Source organism: Centruroides vittatus, unplaced genomic scaffold, assembly GCF_030686945.1.
Source record: "Centruroides vittatus isolate TY-2023 unplaced genomic scaffold, ASM3068694v2 scaffold_1209, whole genome shotgun sequence".
Lineage (NCBI taxonomy): Eukaryota > Metazoa > Arthropoda > Arachnida > Scorpiones > Buthidae > Centruroides > Centruroides vittatus.
The window spans coordinates 859,437-880,213 of NW_027122673.1; the positions used below are offsets into that span (position 1 = coordinate 859,437).

General features: G+C 34.2%; 1 protein-coding gene across 1 annotated transcript in view; it reads right to left on the bottom strand.

Annotated features, from left to right (window-relative positions):
- Positions 1-20,411, bottom strand: part of LOC136986882 (ATP-binding cassette sub-family F member 3) — a 24,860-nt gene extending 4,449 nt beyond the window's left edge. The window contains exons 1-10 of the mRNA XM_067284512.1: positions 20,325-20,411; positions 8,976-9,123; positions 6,645-6,783; positions 5,823-5,911; positions 4,330-4,461; positions 4,154-4,258; positions 3,919-4,080; positions 3,704-3,850; positions 3,574-3,630; positions 3,470-3,492 (exon numbers count right to left, since the gene is read on the bottom strand). Of these exons, the coding sequence (XP_067140613.1) occupies positions 3,470-3,492; positions 3,574-3,630; positions 3,704-3,850; positions 3,919-4,080; positions 4,154-4,258; positions 4,330-4,461; positions 5,823-5,911; positions 6,645-6,783; positions 8,976-9,123; positions 20,325-20,400 (1,078 nt within the window). The 5' untranslated portion in view covers positions 20,401-20,411. The remainder of the gene's footprint in view (positions 1-3,469; positions 3,493-3,573; positions 3,631-3,703; positions 3,851-3,918; positions 4,081-4,153; positions 4,259-4,329; positions 4,462-5,822; positions 5,912-6,644; positions 6,784-8,975; positions 9,124-20,324) is intronic.
- Between the last annotated feature and the right edge of the window lie 366 nt (positions 20,412-20,777).

The following is a 20,777-nucleotide window of genomic DNA, read 5'->3' on the forward strand; positions in this document are numbered from 1 at the left end:
CTAACACGCAAGATTTATGGAGTTACCGAGTGAATTGTTAAAAGTGTGTTAAATTCTAACAAGGAACAAATCAAAATTTTCTCAGTTGAGACAAGGGAGATCTTGTTCAAGTCTAGATGTAGTAACGAGCAATTTGAAAGTGTTTATATTTGAATGAGAGAAGAACGAATATATAAATGAATCGTAAAGTACTTTGTTCCTTCTTTGTACGGTAGAATCTCTTTCTAACAGATCACGGAACAACGGATGTTTTCGAATAATGGATTTTTTTCTCTGGGTCCTGCTAAATCAATGTAATTTTACCTCTTTAGCAGATCCGTAAATTGGAATAACTGAATTTTTTTTAGCTCCATCTTCGGTAAACATTGTATTTTTTTCAACCATTAATTAATAATTCGACGTTTCTGGATACTGAATTCAAAAAAATACATTGCACGCTGCAAAAACTGAGCACAATTGTCAATGTTCTCGCTGCTAATGTTGCAGCCAGGTGTTAGTACCCTCCTGTAGTGCATTGATTAATGGAAGGAAACTACTTCTGTCTTAATGCTTTCGGATATGCACACACATGCAACAAAAGTGCAGCACACTTTTGTTTCGGGACGTGTTCGGGAATATCTTATCTCGAAATGGTGCTTGCACAACAGTAACATTTCGTACTGACGATGCCACCAAAAGAAACCCAGTAACATTGAGTCATCAAAGCAAACCAAGATGGACGAGTTTTTTAACGTATCGCGATGTGCTAATGATTGTATGTACTTTGTTGCTTTTTGGCTCATAACGTAGTTTCTGTCAGCTTTTTTATGGCATAATGTATGATCTTGTAATATACATGTTTATATAAAATGAAGGATAGAAATCTCAAGAGACTAGATAATTTAGAGTATGGGTGTATTTTACGCAGGGGGTCTGAATAACGGATATTTTTCTGGGCTTGCAAGAAATCCATTGTTCACAATAAAACGTTATAAAGTTGCATGTGTTAAAACATACAGAAAAACCAAACTAGAACAAATATTGTATATAATAAGTACCAATTATAAACTGTGCAACTTCAGAGACGAAGACTGCAAGGTACTTGGGGATAAGAACCAGGACAAAACGAGTTATTCCAGAAAAATACTGGGAGTGCTTTCCAGTGAAAATGGGACTGACACCCCAATCGAATTCTTTAAAGGTAGATGCATAAGACTGCATGTAATCTTGACCTCTACAATAAAAATGGGCGATCGGTCAGCCTGCTGTCGACATTCGACACTGCCTTAATTTTGCCACCCACGTGTATCTGCCTTAAGAATCTTCTGTTGGCAAAATAGTATTGAAATAGAGAATGTGCCACACTTGCATTATGGTAATCTTTTATGTAATTTTTGTTACAACATTAACATTTCCTTCTTCTGTGGCTCGTAATGGAAAACTTACCAACAAAAGTAGAAGTGAAAGTACAATTTATGTAACAACAGACGTTCGACAATCTTTCGAAATTGTTACACGTTTGCTTTTGTCATGTTTTCCAGAATGCAAAGTTAAGATTTTACAAGGATGTGCTACTGCCAAAACTGTTGGATTACTTCGTTAGAGAGGTGGCGGCAAAAGTTCAAATGTTAAACTTGTACGACAAGCAAAAGTACATGTTCGATGTTTGAACTCCAAGTAAAATACATTGTGGCGCATGTTCGCAACAGTATTCCAGGAGTCAGTGCGCGACGTGAACTTCACGCACTGACTCATGGGATATTGTTGAAAAATGACAAACGTTTAACGACGTCGAATGTTACCAGCAAACATAAATAAACAAATTAAACTATTTTAAAGTATTTATAGGATGTTAATAACACTAAATAATTATTTTTAGTTAGCGTCGTGTCTCCTACTGTACGATAGGACTACCTCATACTTTTGTGAAGGAAAGTAGTGGCTTATGTATAACCGAAAGCAGCTCGGAAAATTATTTTTAGAAAATTTACGAACGTATTATGCTGTTGATGGTAGATGATGCCATGGAAGAACAAACCTATCTTAAGATAAGCTATTATGAAGACAAATATATGTAGATTCTCTAGGCACTTCACAATACTTGCAAAAAAATTAAATAATTTCTGGATTAAAATCGTCTGTTTCTTTACAATATTAATCGTAAATGCTTAAATAATTGTTATTTTAATAAAACACGTCATAATTTTAACCCCAAATACAAAAAAATGAAGTTTAAACCGATCTTATACTCACCAAACTAGTCGTAGCGAATGCCATTATCGACCTTGAATTGCCAGATGGCGGCGCTGGAATGTCCAACGTCTTGGGCTGAAAACGATGGCCTCAACCTCTCTATTCTTCTTTGAGATTTCCGGGCAGGACAGAAAAGTGATTTGTAAGCGATACCGTTCCAATCGAATTAATGGAGTTTGGAATTTCAACAAGGAATAATTTGCCGAAACTAGTTATACTTGTTTTCAATCGGTTGTGCTCCATATGAGAATGTAAGACACTCGTTTTGCACAGCTGATTACATTTTGGGGTGCCCGAACGGTACAGAAGTCTGTTTCGATTTAACTAATGAGAATTATGACAATGTCGTTTTTCTAAAATGTTCATATTGTTAAGAGAGTATTGCTGGAATCGTTTTCTTGTTGATCAGTTCCACTATCGTAATGTAATTAATCATTAAAGTTATTTCAATTGTAAAATTTTCCATTTTGATATTTTCGCAACAGATTCTTCTCTGGGCCAAAAATTTTGCCAGCACAATGAACAATACATGTACTGTACTTTTGTGTGATACCAAAATCATTTAATTCAGAGATTTGGCCCAAACGAGCACTACTCGCTATTCAGTTTTCTAAAATACAGTTCTATTTTCCAGCGGAAAAAGTCTCTGCGAGTTTCATTCATCCGCGTGTCTATTTATCAAATTTTTTTACCTACCGGAAAAACCAATCGTGCCTACAACATTTATGCCTAAGCTGTAAGAAATGCCTGATGTCACTCGTACTCTGTCTTGTGCAGACTGGAAGCTCTCGAGGATGGTCTTTTTACCCGAGACCCGGATTTTTTGGCAGAGACGAAAAGACATGTCATCATTTTAGCCAAGCAGGTTTCTTTCTGATTTAAAAAAAGGTACGTTGGCCAGCTCGAGTGGCTTCTGTGTGCAGAAAATATAAGAAGAATACAGTTCTATGCAGTGTTTATCGCTTACATCAGGTTACTGAATATGCAAACATTTTTTGCATGCACTCAGGTAATTTTTATGCAATAAGAACTGAATGGGGTCATACGTTATCTGCTGTGTCTGTGACCCGTGCTTAGGGTCTTCAGTCTGTATAAGATCTATTGCTCTGGATGCCGTCCATGCTATTAATTAAATATCTTACAGTGCACTAACAAATTCAATTTCAGGACTTAGTTTCAAAAAAAATGCTTTACCTTATAATTGGATTATAGAATTCATACACTAGTTACTACTTACCATCAAGTAACAATAGATCCGGCCTGAAAAACGCAAATCACATTTTATTTTCAGTGTTTTAAATTCATTTTTTAAAGTAATTTTATAAATTTTACAGAACTTACTTTGAAAACAATGCTCTGGCGAGAGCTATCCTCATTCTCCATCCGCCCGAAAACTCCCTGCGATGATTAAACATATCATTCTTGTATTATCCTCACAAAATGCATGTTAACTAATGCAAAAATAGAATACCTCGTTGCAGTTTGTTGCATTTTAGGAGTGAAGCCTAACCCCGCCAGTATGACGGATGCACGTGCAGGAGCCTTGTCGGCTTCAATCTGCTGCAACTGGGCGTAAACTTCTGCTAGACGGGCATTCATATCAATTTCTTCCGACTCCCTGTTAGATATTTTTACTCGAATTTAGTCATTTACCGAAAGTCAAAGTGACTAAATACTTTTATTTACTCGATATTATGAATCTTAGCAGTCAATTCTTTCTCCTCCTTTAACAAACTTTGTCTCTCTTCGTCACACTGTAGAACGCTTTCTAATGCCGTCGTATCGTCACCCACAACTTCTTGTTCGACGTGAAGTATCGATATGTGAGAAGGTATCTTTAGATGGCCACTGCAAAACTTAATAAATTTAGTCTCCCGACTTTAACATGCGTTATTTTATTTTTAAAAGATATCTTATTTACCCCGAAATCATTCTCAATAGGGTACTTTTTCCTATTCCGTTCCTTCCGACCATACCGTATCTTCTACCGTAAACTAGAGTTAGATCAGCTCCTAACAGTAACACCCTGAAAAATAATTATACACTTGTATTTTTTGATATATATTCTTTTTACATATATATATAAAAATTGCTTACTTATCACCGAATGCTACATCAAAATTGCTGATTTTAATGTCTTTACTCCTGTTGTTTCCTTTAGCTTCTAATTTATTGTCTTTCTTGCTCATGGCTTGAACCGCCGTAGCAGCTTTATTGATGTACTGAGTGCTAGAATAATAAAAAATTTGTTTATATGTGACACTTATGTATCTTAAAATAATATTTTCCAAATTGAAAACCAATTATTAAAATTTTGGATCATCATGCACGAAAACGAACATTCAGAGAAGTCAATCGAGCGAGTTGTTGTTGACTTCTTCCTTCGGAATTTATTTCGAGAATACTTTAATAATACAAATCTTATTGGAAGTAATAGCTCGGAATGTTTATCCTTCTATTTTTGCTGGTAACCAAGTAGTGAAAGACTGTGATTGTCCGTGTTGGATTTTCAACAGCATAAACAGCATAAATAGCAACGAATTGAACATTAAAAGAAATTCCAGAATAATTCATTGCTATTTTATATTCCAGGGTTGCAGAGTTGGAGTTAAATGGGTGTTATTTTGAATTATTTTGTGTTTTTGTACCAGATGATCAAACTTTTTATACAATAAAGGGCCATACAACACCATTTTGTGCAAATTCTGCATGTGTAAAGTAAATATAAATACTACACATCAGCAGTTCCAAAAGTTACCAATCAGCAGTTGTACAAGCTGTAGAATTGTGCAGCTCCTGCAGATTTACCTGTTTTGTACAATCATGAGAAATTTAGACTTGTAAATACAGAACACCTTCTCTGCCGGAGAGTTGCCATTTATGTTTATAGTACTTCCTAGAGGTAGTAGACGACAAAACATTTGAATTCAGATGGGAAGACAAACTCGGATGGTCACTCTATCGATTGGTGCGTGTTGCATACTTCTCAAATAATAATTAACTTGATTACAGTACTTTAAAATGGTAGCATTCATTTTGGATCTCGTACTTGTGATTTCATTCGAGATTTCAAAATCGTTATATCATAAAACAGGCCTTTTAATTCCAGCAGTATTTTAATATAATAAAAACGTTTTCAATGTACTCATAGATCTTCCCGAGTTAGGACTAACGAATAGAATACATTAAATTAAAATTTAACTTTTAAAATAAATGAAACATAAATAAATAAGTAAAATTAACTAATAGTCTGTAAGTGTCAAAGTTCACGGTTCAAAAATATATTTCTAATGCAACCAATAAATGATTGTTTTTTCGAAGTTTTAAATATTTCTATCGTTTAAATTTTAGAGATGCGGACAGTCTTTCCACAACATTGGAAATATATTTTTAAACCGTGAACCTTGACACTTATGACCTTTCATTTATTTATTTATGTTTCGTTTATCCTAAAAGTTATATTTTAATTATCGATTTTATTTTGTTTTTAAATGGTGCGTTCAGTTATATAACCGTTTTGCATTCCAATATAACTTGAGAATGTTTTGATTTCAAAATCTTAATACATTAAAAAAATAAAAGTTAATTACCCAACAGTTGTCTTTTCAACATTTTCTCTCTTCTCTTGCTTTTGCTTTAGTCTCGCTTCTGCTTTTCCAAGTTTCTTCTGATCTACCAACTGAAAATTTTAATAAAACAAAATTTATCTACGCTATTTCTCATAATTAAATTAATGTAGTACATTTAGATAAAGTATAAACAATTTACGGCAGCATTTTTTGATGGGAAATTCACTTTACATTAAAATTTTTACGTATATGCTAGACAATCAAATGCGATATGCAGTCCATGCAAAGCATCCTGCATACCCCAAGTTAACGGCATCTGACCGATTTTGCACGCGTCGTCGATTCCCGAGTGTAGTATTGATTCGTTATTGTTATTTAATTGTGTTTTCGGTAATTAAAAATGCCTTACGCTAAAGCTTGGAAAGTCTCCGTGTTAAAGAGCTGCATAAAGAAGAGTTACTGAAAATTAACACAACACAAACCAATTGACTTGTTTCAAATTCGTCATATGATCTACCAGGCTATATCGAGGCTAGTAAATGATTAGATATAAATCAATTCGTCTAGAGGTAGGCTAGGGGTGGCAGTTATGTCGTCATTATCTGGTAAATTTACTGATTTAATTGACGTTTCCAAACTTTATTCTCATTTCTTTTCCATTAGACACATGTAGATAGTAGCAAAAGTTCTTACTTTACAGAAAAGTGGGGAAAAAAATTATTTTATAAACGATAGATTACACACAAAAACTATCAGTTGAAAGCCCAAATTCTAAAAAAAGTAAGGAGCAAACAAACTTATAATTAAGTAATCTATATTATAAAATAAATAAATAATTCATACCGATATGGGATCCCTCTGCTTCATCCAAATGCTCTTAACTTCTTCGGATCTAGTTTCGAATTCTTCCGCCATTTTCCCAAGATGGATGGGAGCGTTAAGAATTTTATGCTCCACTTCTTCGTTACCTCCATCCGTTTCACTTAATTAAAAAATATAATTTGTTTAAAAATAAATTGGTAACAATTATAAACAAAATACACCCGAGTAGTTTTTGTTTATACTCCACAAATCAGTCTCACTCTTTAAGCAAGATTTACTTTTAGATAAAAGTATATTTTAGCTTTCTGTTAATTAGAAAGTATTGAGTAATTGGGTGGAGAAGGAGGGATGTAATTCAACATGTTCCAATCAAATCATCCATAAAATCTTCTGTGAATCCAACATGGATATACAGTCACGAGTTACACGAGTAGCAACGCAAACGTGCTGGGCATATCACGTGTCACAAACTCATTCAATGAATGGTCTTACCAAATGAGTTACCACGAGATAGTTTCAACATGTTGGCATTGCTACTCGCCTAGCATAACTCAAGACTTGGCATCCCGCATTCAAGCTCGGATCGTCCAGAGCAGCACGTCGATGCCTTTACTGCTTCGACCGTCTAGAAAAGTCCGACAGACACCCCAGTATATCTTTGACTGACGGTTAAATTAAAGCAAACTCAGACGACTCAGAATAAATCCAACAATGGTTACATTTGATATCAATTCCAAATTAAACAATAAGAATAAGCTATCAATATTATAAAGGAAAGTGAAAAGAGCAATGCTGGGAATTCAGATATCAAACAGAAAATAAAAGAACAATAGAGACGGGATGTATCAAAAGAACAAAGAATAATAGATGAATAAAATGAGTAAACACCGGGAGGTCTGCGTCACGTCATAAATAATTATGGCTGATGATAAACCTGCAAATTTCTTAAAAGTTCGCTTTTTTCTTATTTTGTGTTAAGGTCGAGGAAATTTTGCAAATAGAAAGTATAATTAACTCAAACTGTCAGAATACATTTGTATTTAATAAATTTAAACTTATTTATTAGTTTTTTTCCTCGTTGGCATGTCGCAAAATGGTCAATAATTAATCAATACGTAGCTTATTTGTGGCAGGACTCTGAAAATTCTTTACTTGTCGGAACCTGTAATATCTGGAATAATTGTGCTTACGTTGTCTTAATTTTTAACCATGCCCAGTAGCTTCAATAACTGCGTAATGCCAGGTTGTGCAAATTGGGCAAGGATACAAATGAACGTGAAGTCTGCAAGTAAGTTTTTCTTCATAAACCTGATTATTAAAGACAAACGAACTGCTGTATTATGGGATATAAGCTCGATACCGCTATTAAAGGAGCTGAAGTAGACAAATCAAGAATAGTAGAGAGCAAAAGTAGTACTACAATCTTGAAAACGAACTAGAACTCGTCCGGGCTATGGGTGAAAAAACACATAACGTCTGTCTTCTCTTAAATGCATTAAACACGATTCCACTCGCATCAATTGATTCGAAAAGGGCATTCTCGGTAGCAGGACTTTTCATTATCAAAATAAGAATCAAATTGAGTGAATCAAATTTTTGTTTTTTAAAATCTTATTATAAAAATTTACAATAATATTTTAAGTTAGAAGTTTGATCTAAGTTCATTTTTCTTGTTGTTGTTGTGTGCAGTTTCCAAAAAACCTTAATAAATTTTTTTTTTATTTGTGAAAATTTCAATGTAATTCAAAGGTAATTTTTAGTATATATCTCACCCAGCATTGTTAATATGGTTTTGGAGGTTGCGGAACGTATTAAATTACTTTAAAAAATGAAAAGTAATTATATTATTTGATTTCGTGATATTTTGTATACCTTCAAAATAATTACTTTTATCCCGGAATCGCGGGACAAGCAAAAGACCGGGAAATGAGAAACCCTACTAATTATGTTAATTATCATCCAAGAATGCCTTAATGTGCATTAAAACATTACAAAAATGTCCAAGTTTCTGTCCATTACAATTTCACGACACGTGCATCTTGTGTCACACAGCACACCTCAACCAAATTCTTCTTATGCTTGCTACGACATATCCGTCGTCATTCCTCCCACGGCATCGACAATCTTAGAGCTCAAGCTGATTACTCGCGTTGCAGGACGACAAGCAATTCCGATTTTTCAAAAAGAAGAAGCAGGAGTAAAGCAAGAGAAAAATCTAAGCTCAGAAAAGGAAGATTCAAGAGAAGATCCTATAGAAGGGCATCCAATGTATAAATAAAGTAAGATATTACTAAAAATCTATAATAAAACATTTTAATACGGTAAATACAATTGCAATATCAGTTCACTTACAGCTTCACCGCTTTTAATAACTTCCCACAAATGTCTATAATTTCGGTTTTGTCCTTGCTGCCGGCACTAATTTCGTGTAGCATTTCGCCGAGAGCATCGTAAACTTCTTCCGAAGATTGAAAATCATCTTTGCTGCCATCTAAAACGCCTATTAAATAAAAATAAAGTTAAAGTATTGAATAATCATTTCTAATAAGAGCATTTTTTCATTCACAAGTCATATTTCAAGCGTAAATTATGGCAGTTTATGCTCACAGTTTCAAAGGGATTAATGAAAAACTTGTAGGAGTATACCTTTAGCTTGGAGCAAGAAAACTGGGACGCTACGCATATTTTAGACTGCACAATAAAATAAAGAGTATACATAGACTACTTTATAACAGAAGTATATTAAAAGCATACTACACCCTTTGTACATATGTCCTAGGATAAATATTCCATTCTGGTATTAAATAGTTGCATTTAGGTTCTTGGTTAGAAGTGATAATTTATATAGCACAAGATAAGTCTTGTAAAAAATTCAGAGTATGTACAGCGTATTGTTAATATACAGAATTGAATTGGATCAATGGAATAAGGCAACACAACAGTTATCTGCCGAGGAGTACTCTCAAGATGACTTTTTACGGACCCCTATTTAGGTGCTAGACACACAAAGCTTCACATGGCCAACCTATTGATTGGCTACAAACCCATGACAACTACAAAACTAACAGCATTCGGTGGTTTTATCCACTCGGCCACCGGTGGGCGCTATCACATTCTCAACGAAATTTAAAATACTAATCTTATTTATTTATTTTTTAACCACAGTTCTGAGAACAGAAGCAAATTACTCTCAAAAGTATTAAAGAAACTATTTATTATATACAAGATTAACATGGTAAATTTAATCGAGTAAATTTCGGACTGCGCTGTCTCAATTCACGGATTTGTGGTCCGCCAGAAAGATCGTCTTATGACCCGTTTATCTCAGATCAAGTCCATTTATTTTACAACTATTTACAGTATATACAACAATAATTCTGGATGGCTACCATACAACTTATTCTTTCGCTTTTCTTTTCTCTCTCCCCAACCAGTTGAGTTGCCTTTTATCCAACTTCGAGATTTGTTGGCCACCCAATCTGGAGCTGGGTCAGTAGATTTCCTTTGGGTCCACCTCGGTTGGCACACGTGATCCAATTTGGTTGGAGTGACTCGCACTGACCAAACCCCTCTGGAAAAACAGGTTCCTTCAAGTGGAAGTCTAAATCTTTGTCTCCACTCGTTACGCCTCCTTGACAATGGTTAATTAATTCCTCAATGCTTCCATGTGTATCGAAATTGCATTACTCAAATACAGTACTACGTTAGGTAAAGACAGCTGATAAAGCTGCATTAATTAAAACTTCTGCTGCATATATAAAGGGATTGCCGCAATTAATATTGCACGTTAAGCAAGAGATACCCGTTCATAATTTTTGCAATAATCGTGTGTCTATGACTACCAAATAGCAATTTACAAAATAAAAATGTTTGATAAAGCCAGTGTTGTTTTTGACTAATCAGTTCTTATAGGAAACTCAGTAAATTAAGCATAACAATGCTGTTTCAGGACCACCTATATAAACTTATATCCTAGACTTGATTATAAAACACCAGTAGATAACTCTTCTATCCGGACTTTTTTTTAAAACTCTTTCTGCCCTGTGGGCACTCACAGGGCCTCTTTTAGCAAGCCCATTATGGGGCGGCCAGGTGGTGAGGAACGGGGCCCGACATATCCGGACGGACCACCCTCCCGAACAATTCTTGGGGATTTTTCGACTGTCTGGATTCGATTCAGGGTCCCCCAGAGCGGTAGATTGCAACCTTGACTGCTTGGCCATCCGGCCGTCCTTCTATCCACACTGATATGCCACTAAACCAAGAAACATGATAATTTTGCCCATACCCTAAGGATATATGAAATGCATTTCTATAAATCAATTGATTACATGCTACTTTCTCTTTACAAATTTCATTTATGAAATTTGAGATATACAGTGGAACCTCGCTTAATGAGTATTTTGTATAACGAGCAAAACAAATTGTAAAATAATGACTTGCTTAACGAGCGATATTTCGCATAACAAGTGACAAAAAGAGGGGAAGTCCCGCATTGTATGCATGCTCCATCAGTCTATGTTTAGCACTTGTTCCACTAGCATATTACCGTCACTTATGATCACGTATTTTTCCAAACTTATGTTCAGACATATTACATATAAACATCAATAACCATAGTCCATTATATAATAAACACACCAAACGATATGCCAAATTCTTGGGCTATATAAAGGCTATAATTAAATAGTAGAAATTAATTAATTTGACTAGAGGTAGGCAGTTACGCTGCCGTCTCGTAATAAATTTAATGACCAATTCCAAATTAGATTTTATAAATGTCTAAATTAAAAATTAATTATTTGTAATTATTAAATTTAATATGAGATGGAAGTATAACTGCCTACCGATAGTCAGATTAATTAATTTCTAGTATTTATTTCGCTTAACGACTAAGATTCTGGAACTAATTACGCTCGTTAAGCGTGGTTCCACTGTACTGTCTTTGATTAAATATGCTAACAGTAAAAATTCAGCAGTACAGGCAAACATTTTCAACAGTCCTAACTGGTCATCATCTGGTTTTAACTTGGTGAATGGAGATTGTAATTAGAACAAAAAAAAAAAAAAATGATGTTATTGATGTGGCAGTGCGCACAACTGATTATGTGTAAGTAACAAAATGTAAAGACATCTACACCAAGCATTAATACAGGAATTAACTACAAAACTGTCTATTGGCATTATGGAAGTTGCAACTTTGTATGCTATGTTATTTTTCTTGACAGTACCACTAACCTTATTTGTTAAATTTGCCTCGAAGACACGGACATAACGTAAGTTTAGATACAGAAAGAACACGATGTTAGATGGTGACTTTTGTGTACCGAGATTCTAAGGAACAGTAGAACCTGGCCGTGCAACCATAACAATCTCTTAACCGCTAAAGAAATCTTCAATAGATTTCGCCACCAGGAAAGACTTTCCACAGGCTTCCCACTGTGGCTTCTAACATGCATCCGTGAACTTTCACCTCGGCTGTATTTGTTCATGTATATTTTATATCTGTATGTACTGGTACGTATGTTCTTGTACTTTTTATATTATATCGTGTCCACGTACATACTATATCGTTTGTTTTTTAAGTAAGTAAGTAAAGTTTATTGTATAAGGTATAAACCTGTTACAAAGGGGGTTACAAAAGGGTATCCAACCTTAGTTGGTTTGTAATATAATACATTAATTCCAATATAATCTACATCTTGCCAAAAACCATTGACGTACACTTTTGAGTGCTAGAAATTAAATATATAACTTCGTCTATCATAGTACTCGACTACAAAAATCATTAATGCAATTTATAACTATACGGAAAATTATTACATAAACTTATCATCGTTGCTCTTAACCTACGTACGGAGGTTGTATTAATGATACCAGTCACAGCTTTTGTCTATAATTTCTTGTCTTCTCTTCACATAATCTTATATAATTGTATAGCATAGATATATATAAGAACAAAGACACAAGCACAAAACCCTTAATATCAGAATATATTGTTGTTATGTTATATCTCACAAAATTACTCGAATTATTGCTCTCCTAGATGTCTCGACACAAATAATTTCAGAAACATTTTATATTTGCTCTATTATACACTATAATATCGTGATACTTATTATAGATTACTTGTCAAACAGAACATTCAATAGTAGTTATCATAAGGTATGAAAGTAGTTTAAATATATTCTTTAAAATCCTATTTTCACGATTGTAACAATCATATGACTAATACTTCTATCCTTCTATTTATCTACCATTTTGAATTGATAATTGGATCCTATTTAAACACCACACAATTGAAACACTTTCTCTGGATTGATATCATGTGATTATATCTGTTTATCCTTAATGTAGTAATCGTCTCTTATGATTATTTTATTCCCGTTAAGTTTTTCCTCTTTGATTGTTGGTAACAATTTTTTTCTCCTTATTCTTGCTCTTTTACGTAGATCTTGGTTAATATTATTTTGTTTCTCTCCTTTTTACTGACCTTATCTTCCTTTTTCCGAAACTCTCTAAGAATCGAGTTTCTATCATATAAGGAATCCAATGAAATTTTCACTATTGGGGTACTTTCATCATTAGTTAGTCTAACAACACTTTCTGTACAACTGTTAGATATTCCCAAATCTTTTTTTATGTACTGGTTAATTTCTTTAGCATAATCATGTGAATTAAACGGGAAATTAATAATTATAATATTCCTATTATTTCTCTCATTAATCGATTTATCTATTTTGAATTCTATCGTACCTTTTATTTGGCAGTTGTTCTTAGATATTAGCGAGGTTGAGGCCAAAGTTTTAAATGCAAAAACGCGTACGTCGGACGTTCGGCGCCGCTTTCCCGTAAGCCTAGGAGTTCGAAAATGACGTTTGGAATGTTAAGCACGATTCCACTGGCTTTCCAAACGCCATCGTCAAACTTCTAAACTTACGGGAAAGCGGCACTGAATTTTTCACATTTTTTTAGTACTAGTGACATGCACCCAGCACTGTTCGAATTTTTGAGGGAGTGCAAATTGAGAAAGGGCAATAAGAGCAATGGTCTTAGTAACTAAAATGTGCACTTATTGACTCGAGTACTTATAACGATGAAACAGCAAAAAACAAAAAAATTGTTCAAATTTAAGTTAAAAAGGAGTGGACTTTAGGGGCGGTTGGGGATACGGTATTTTTTCTAGGACGTCAAAGAATATCGTGCCAAATTTTGTGCAGATATGTTAAACGGTATACAACCCTTTACATAACGTATATATTGCACTGTATATATAATTTATTCAATACATTAACACTATTTGACAAATTTGATGTTCACACCCACTTTCTAATTCAATGCCAACTCGGATCCCGACAGAGCCTGGGTATGTGCCATGCCCACTTGTCTATCTCCTTATATAGCTTGGTGTCGATTCAAGGATCTAAGTAATACTTGTACAACTTTGGTCCTTTTCACCACCGTATCATTTGGGGTAATCATGATTAGTGTTGTGGAGTCAGACATTTTCGGGCAAAGTCAGAGTCGGCATAATTCTTTCAACTCCGACCTCAAAGTTTACTATTCGTAAAATGTGAAATAAGAAAAATACTTTTTAATTAATTAGTATCTAAAAAAATTTCTTAGAAAATAGACAATTTGATAAATTTAGATATCAAAATAACATTGACCCATAACGGTCATACACCAAACAACCGTATATGCAAGCACTGACTGACTAAATGGTTATCCCCATTCTTGGTGAACACTTATCAACAAACCTGATGTTATGTACACATGTATCACAAGCGTGTTCATTCAAATAATCTGCATTTTGTAGAGAGATGAATTACACTATATTTCTGCGTGCCTGGCCGACATGCAAAAATCATATTCAAATTATTTCGTGTATAAATTAAACAGAAAATTTAGAATATTAATAGAAGAAAAGAAAGCGTAATTATTTTATCAAAATTTGATATTATTTAGTTGAAAATAATTGTTTCAAAGGCTTGATAAAACAAGCAAAAAATTTAAATAAAAGTTTTCATGCAAAATAAATAGCAACGAGCCTATAACACCAATAAAAGTTTAATACAAGATAAGCATTTGCAGTTACTAAGATACCGTTAACAGCTAAACGATTAAAAAAATTGAGAGATGTGCATATTTTTTAACACAAAGACTTTTTTACTTTAATTGACATTAATTAATTTAACAGAGAGCTTTAAAAGATACATTTTTAAAAATAACAAATATTGAAATAATAAAAGTTAGAAAAAATATAATGGAGGAAATAATCTAAATTTGTGACAATTGTATACAATTTTTGTATTTTGTTTTCACTCTTTGTATCCCGTGAGCATTAAGACAGCCCCATTGCAGTTTTGGCAGGCCAACAACTAGATAGCTGGGTGAGAGACAAGGCCCAAAGATCCAAAACAGACATATTGAAAAATTTCCAGGGTTCTTGGCTGGAACGTGACCCGATAAGGCATAGGCCTTCTAACTACTGTAATTTTCATATTAACAGAGACGTAGCATAGACTTTTGGCACTCGTGCTACGTATATAATTGTGGCAAAAGTGCTACGTCTCTGCTTATGCTACCTTTCTGTTAATACAAAAAATTACAACAGTTGGATGGCCAAGGAAGTATTATTTATAAGAAATACAAAAGCTTAATTCTTCTTTCTTATTTTTTTAATGAAACAACCCTTCATTTGAAGAAGTTCCGAATTATATAATTTAAAACTTCATTAATTGAACGCTTATTTGGGCTCTTAATTTGGCGAGAAAAAAAACCAAAAGATGTTCATTCCATTTACTTTTGGTAAGCTCCTTATGTGTTCAATATAATAAAGTAATCAAGATTAAAGAAAATTATTTCAAATTTGCATCTTTTAATCAAGAACTAATCGAAAGAATGACTTCTGACTTGATTTCTATTCTCTAAATTGTAAAACAGGAATAAATTAACCTTTTAATTTTGTTTGTTTGACTTTCGTTGGCTATTTCTGTTTGCTTAGCATCTCGTTTTAATTAGACTTAATGTTTTTTTAAATGTTAATTGTGACGATGGAATGATTTTTCTTTCTTATTTTGTTTTGGAAATGTTACAATGTGCCAAGTAATATCCTTAATTAAACATTACATCTCTATCTCATTGAGAAATTACGTGTGTGATAAATTAATTATATTTCAGCGTCAATAATGCACATATAGATAAAAGTATACACTCTTAATGGTAAAGCCTAAATAATAAATACACAAGCAATTTTTATATTTTCAACTTCTCCGTTCATTTTTCTGCATAAATGCAGCTCTGAATGAGTCAGTTGGTACCTTATCAGAGCTGTAGACCATTCCTGTGGTCAAAGGAACTAATGGTCTATGTTTGACCCTTCCTGAGCGTCTTGAAAAATGGGATAAAATTTAAAAGTGAAAAAAATCTGAAAGTATTTCTGAAAGCAATGCTAAAAATCAATTGTTTTCCACTTTACTAGAGATGACTAAAAGCTTGTAAAACACGAGAAATGTCATCGCACTGACTACTTCTGGGGCATAATTGGAAGTTATGCTGCAATCACTGCCGCAGCAAGATTGCAAGTTCGACAAGCAGACCGGAGTTGTCACTATATCTTGGTGAAAGGTCACATGTAGACCGTTGGTCTTTTGACTTTTTCATTTCTGCAGGCATGATCTACAGCTTTGATGACTCCCAACTGCCTCATTCAGACCTATATTTGTGTCCATTTTTCCATATTTATATTATTAGCACTGCATCAAATTCCATGAATTTATTACATGTGCCAAGTGATATCAGTTTAAAAAGGTTATGAAGGTTTTTTCCTGGCATCATCAATACTTTCATGTTTGATTCTACATCAAATCTGGAGTACTTTTCTCTAATATAATCAGAAATACTGTCAATGCTATTAAAAATTTGATTTAAGTATGATAGAAGCTTAATAATTCTCATATTTTAAGGCATTTTATAACTTTGTGTCAATGAAATAAAAGAACTGCCAATCAGAATATTTTTTGATAATAAAATTATCCATGCATAGTGTTTATGTTAGCCCACCAGTGGCCAAGCAGTTTTGACGCTAAACACTGGGAGTTCGGTCGCGAGTTCGCGCTGCGCTCGGATGGGCTGGGCACGTGGAGTTTTCCGGGTTTTCTCCACATTTTTAACACCTGAATAGGGGCCAGTTTTCCTTAAAAGACCTCCCGGAAGGCATTCTTTCCCCTCGCATAACACTGCACTCCAGAGAAGGCAATGGGGGAACCACTCTGGATGTAACTTCCCCCAGGATACACCTTCGCACATTACTAACCACCTATTAACCTGCGCCAGGTGTTCGCCGACGTCAGATGTTCTGATACGACATGCAGAGAGAGAGAGAGAGAGAGGTTTATGCTGCCATTAATTTTAACATAAAAACAAAACAAATACAACCATACTGGCTTAATAAAAAGTAGAACATCAAACTAATTTCACATAAATTATATATATATATATATTTCGCTGTTCTTTAAACAAGTAGATCTATTTGTAGCAAAAAACTTGTCTGACACACATTTAACAATTTCACTTATAAAATCAGATACATTTTGTCCGAAAAATTATTGTGCAGTGGGAAAGGTTTAAGCAATGTTTTACATAATATATTGCAGTTTCTCCTATAGCAAGTACTAGAAATGTCCTTCAGAGTCCCAAAATCTGTGGAGTGAGGTTCAGAGACATAGCAGACCAAATTCCATGGAAGATTATGAGACCAGCAAAAAAGTTTTCCAAAAACTGGAACATCTACAGATCAAACAACAATGCCATCTAATACAAGGTGGAAATGCGAGATGTATGACTTATGGGACTCATATAACCTTAATGTCATTACAAATTTCTCGCTGCACGGTAACGTTCCAGACACCCTGTAGAATGTCAACATTTAAGTAATACCAAAAGCCTCTTCAGTTACAATTGTTATAACTACCAAGAAAATTTAAGAATAAAGACAATCACGGTTGGTAGATTTTCGCAACGTCAACATGCAAGAGTTACGTGCAGAATCTTGATTTTTCTCATCCTTACGCATAATGCAATTGCCAGAAAGAATAAGATAATGTTCCAACCCAAACTATAATCAATTTCATAAATTTCGGTTTATATTTTATTTAATTCTTTCCACTTGTAAGTACTAATACAGCCATTTTCTCTGCACACAAAGCTAGAACTAATTTAAAATCGTAGGCACAAAAAACCTTTCTCACACTATTTCTAGCAGACAAATTAATGAGCACAAACATTTTCGGCCGTTTTAAAAGGCCTTCTTCAGGTGCACTGAGGACGGTTGGAAAGTCGGATAGCCAATGTTTACATGACGTCATTGTTTATGAGGGGTTTCCTCTTATAAGTGACGTCTTAGCAGAGAAGGTTTAAACAAAATTGACCTTGGAAAATATTTTAAGATTAGCCAAGATGCGTGAACTATTGTCAAAGATATGCGAATCGTGAAAGGCGGAAAAAAGGAAATAGAAAGAAAAAGGAAAAAGAAACCTGATAAATTTAGAAACTGCACGAGAGAACGAAACGGACAAGGAAAGGGTGGACCGGCCTATTTAATTAAGGGGGTTATCGAGGAGTGACCGCCAGGCAGGGGAAAGCGAATCTGCATCCCTGCTGTTAATGCAGTTTCCTTTGAGGGATTCAGTAAAGATCTCTATAGCTTCGATTGTTCTAAGTTTGCTAGAGTCAAGAATAGGAACAGTAATCCTAGCATCTTCCCATTCGGCCGTTATACTGGGTTCGCTTGCGTACTGGGCTAGGGTGGAATTAAATTTTTTGTTGCGCGCGTCGTACCTATGCTCAGCTATCCTTTTGGTAAGCGTTCTGTTGGTTGAGCCTATGAAGGTTAATTTATTGCTTGGCTTAACTCTATTGTCCACCAGCGGAACAGAGTAGACCCCTGGAATCCTGGCTTCGCTGCATTTATCCTCGTTATTTGTTAGAAGCTTATAAATCGAAGGGCTGCGCTTGTACGTAAGACCAACTTTGGCTTTTTTGGATACGATTTTATACGCTTGGCTCAACCTAGGGTCGAAATCAACAACAACTTGCTTACTTCGCAGGTTACGATGACTGGAACTGACGGCTTTGTTAACAACGCGATCATGTATTCTCTGGGCCAGCACTTTCCCATACCAGACCCCCCACAACACGGCAGTTTGGTAGTGAGAGATAACACCCAACATCTCTATTTCAAACCACTTGTAAAAAGCCCAGCGAGCCCAGATTTGAACTACTCTCAGAGCAGCAGGCTGATTGACCTTCTGTTTCAGCCATTTGTCTATGACGATCTGAATTGGATTAAACTTCTATCCTTCACAATAGCAACCAGATATTTCACTGCTTGTTAATTACAGAAATAAATATAAAATTGATTGTATATAGTAACTATCTCACAGCTATTATATACAATCAATACGATTCAAAGCTTGCAACTTAGCCATGTCAAATATAATTTAGAATTGAGTAATTAATAAAATAAGCATACAGTAGACCCCATATAACACGGAACGTATCTACCGTGTTATAGGGGAGGTCTACTGTATAATATGTGCAATAACATAAGAATAATAAAGGCTGGTTTTCTCCCAAATCTTTTGTTTCAAAATAAACATTAGAAACAATTTTTTATTACGCTTAAATAGAATTTATAACCTATCATTAAATCTATAACCTAAATACATTTGAAAGCCACCAGCAGGAAGGTAAAAATTGAAGTTTGAAGGTGGCTGTTATCAGATCTTTGACTGTGTAACAATAAGGAAAAACAAAACCATAATTTATAATAAAAAAAAACAAAACTAAGGATTTCAAAACGGAATTTTCCCTGTAAAGTTTTAAAATTACTAGTAGCAATATAAATATTCAAAATTAATTTTAACCAGTCGATCGCAATTCTGCAAATCTTGTTAATCACCCAATTCCATAAACCGAACCTTTACGTTCTACGTTTCCACTCCGACGGTAAGGAGCCTTTTATTTTGTATCCGACACGAGTACGACTTGGTCGTACTCGTATTGACGAAAGCAACACAGCGACCAAACGAGAGACCGGACCCGAAACATCCGGATCCGTCAGAAGCCAAATCTCCCGTCGTCAGCAGTGGAGTTCGTCTTCTGAGGATCCGGATTCGATCCGCACGGTTGGCAAGTCCAGGACAAATTCGGCTCGTCGGAACTGGAAAACCGACACCTTTAACGCCTTGACCGTTCGATTACCATTTTTCCATTACGGAAAATGGGAAATACAACCAAAATTCAAAAGGAAAATTGCGAAAGTTAAACAATTTTAAGCATATAAAGTGATTTACATGTATTCAACTTAATAAAATGTTGTTTGGGTGGTGGTTATTGTTCAAATTTGTTGATTTTTCATTCATTTTCTAGTTCCTAGAGTGAAAATACAAGTCAAGAGCATAAGAATGTAAGAATTGAGCTTACTTTTATATCACAAAACAGCATATAAACGCAAATATAATTTATTCACCCGATTATTACACTTCCCAGACTTAATCAGGATTTTTTCCCCCCTCTGTTGACCATTACACCAATGTCATAACATTAATTACCGCTTATTTCTACGTTTAATTACTAACGAATCGTCTTTATAACGCTTAATAGCTCTAATAATCGAAAATAAATGTGTTTTATTACCGTTTATGTATTCGAAAACGTCCTCGTCCATAGATGGAAACGCATCATAAAGTATACCGACTGTCGTGGACGACATCTTGTTTCGGAGTCAATCGAGTCACGTGATTAATTGCTATACTTTCGTGCAATATATAATTTTAAAAAAATAAATAAATCGATTTTTAATCCGTAAATTAATAATTTATGGATTACATAATTATTAATCAAATTTTAATAAAATCATTAGAAAATAAGTTGTTGTATTTATATAGGTTTATATAATTTTTTTTAAATTTTTTATTTAAGATAAATGTAAAGTTTAGGCAGGTGGCGTTACTAACTTGCTAAAATTAATGTTGCCAGATGGAAAAAATTTTTCGAAATTGTAATAATTCAGAATATTTGGAAAATTTAAAGATTTTTAGTTGGAATCTTTTATTTTATAACTAGTTTCCAATTAAATTTCATTATTAT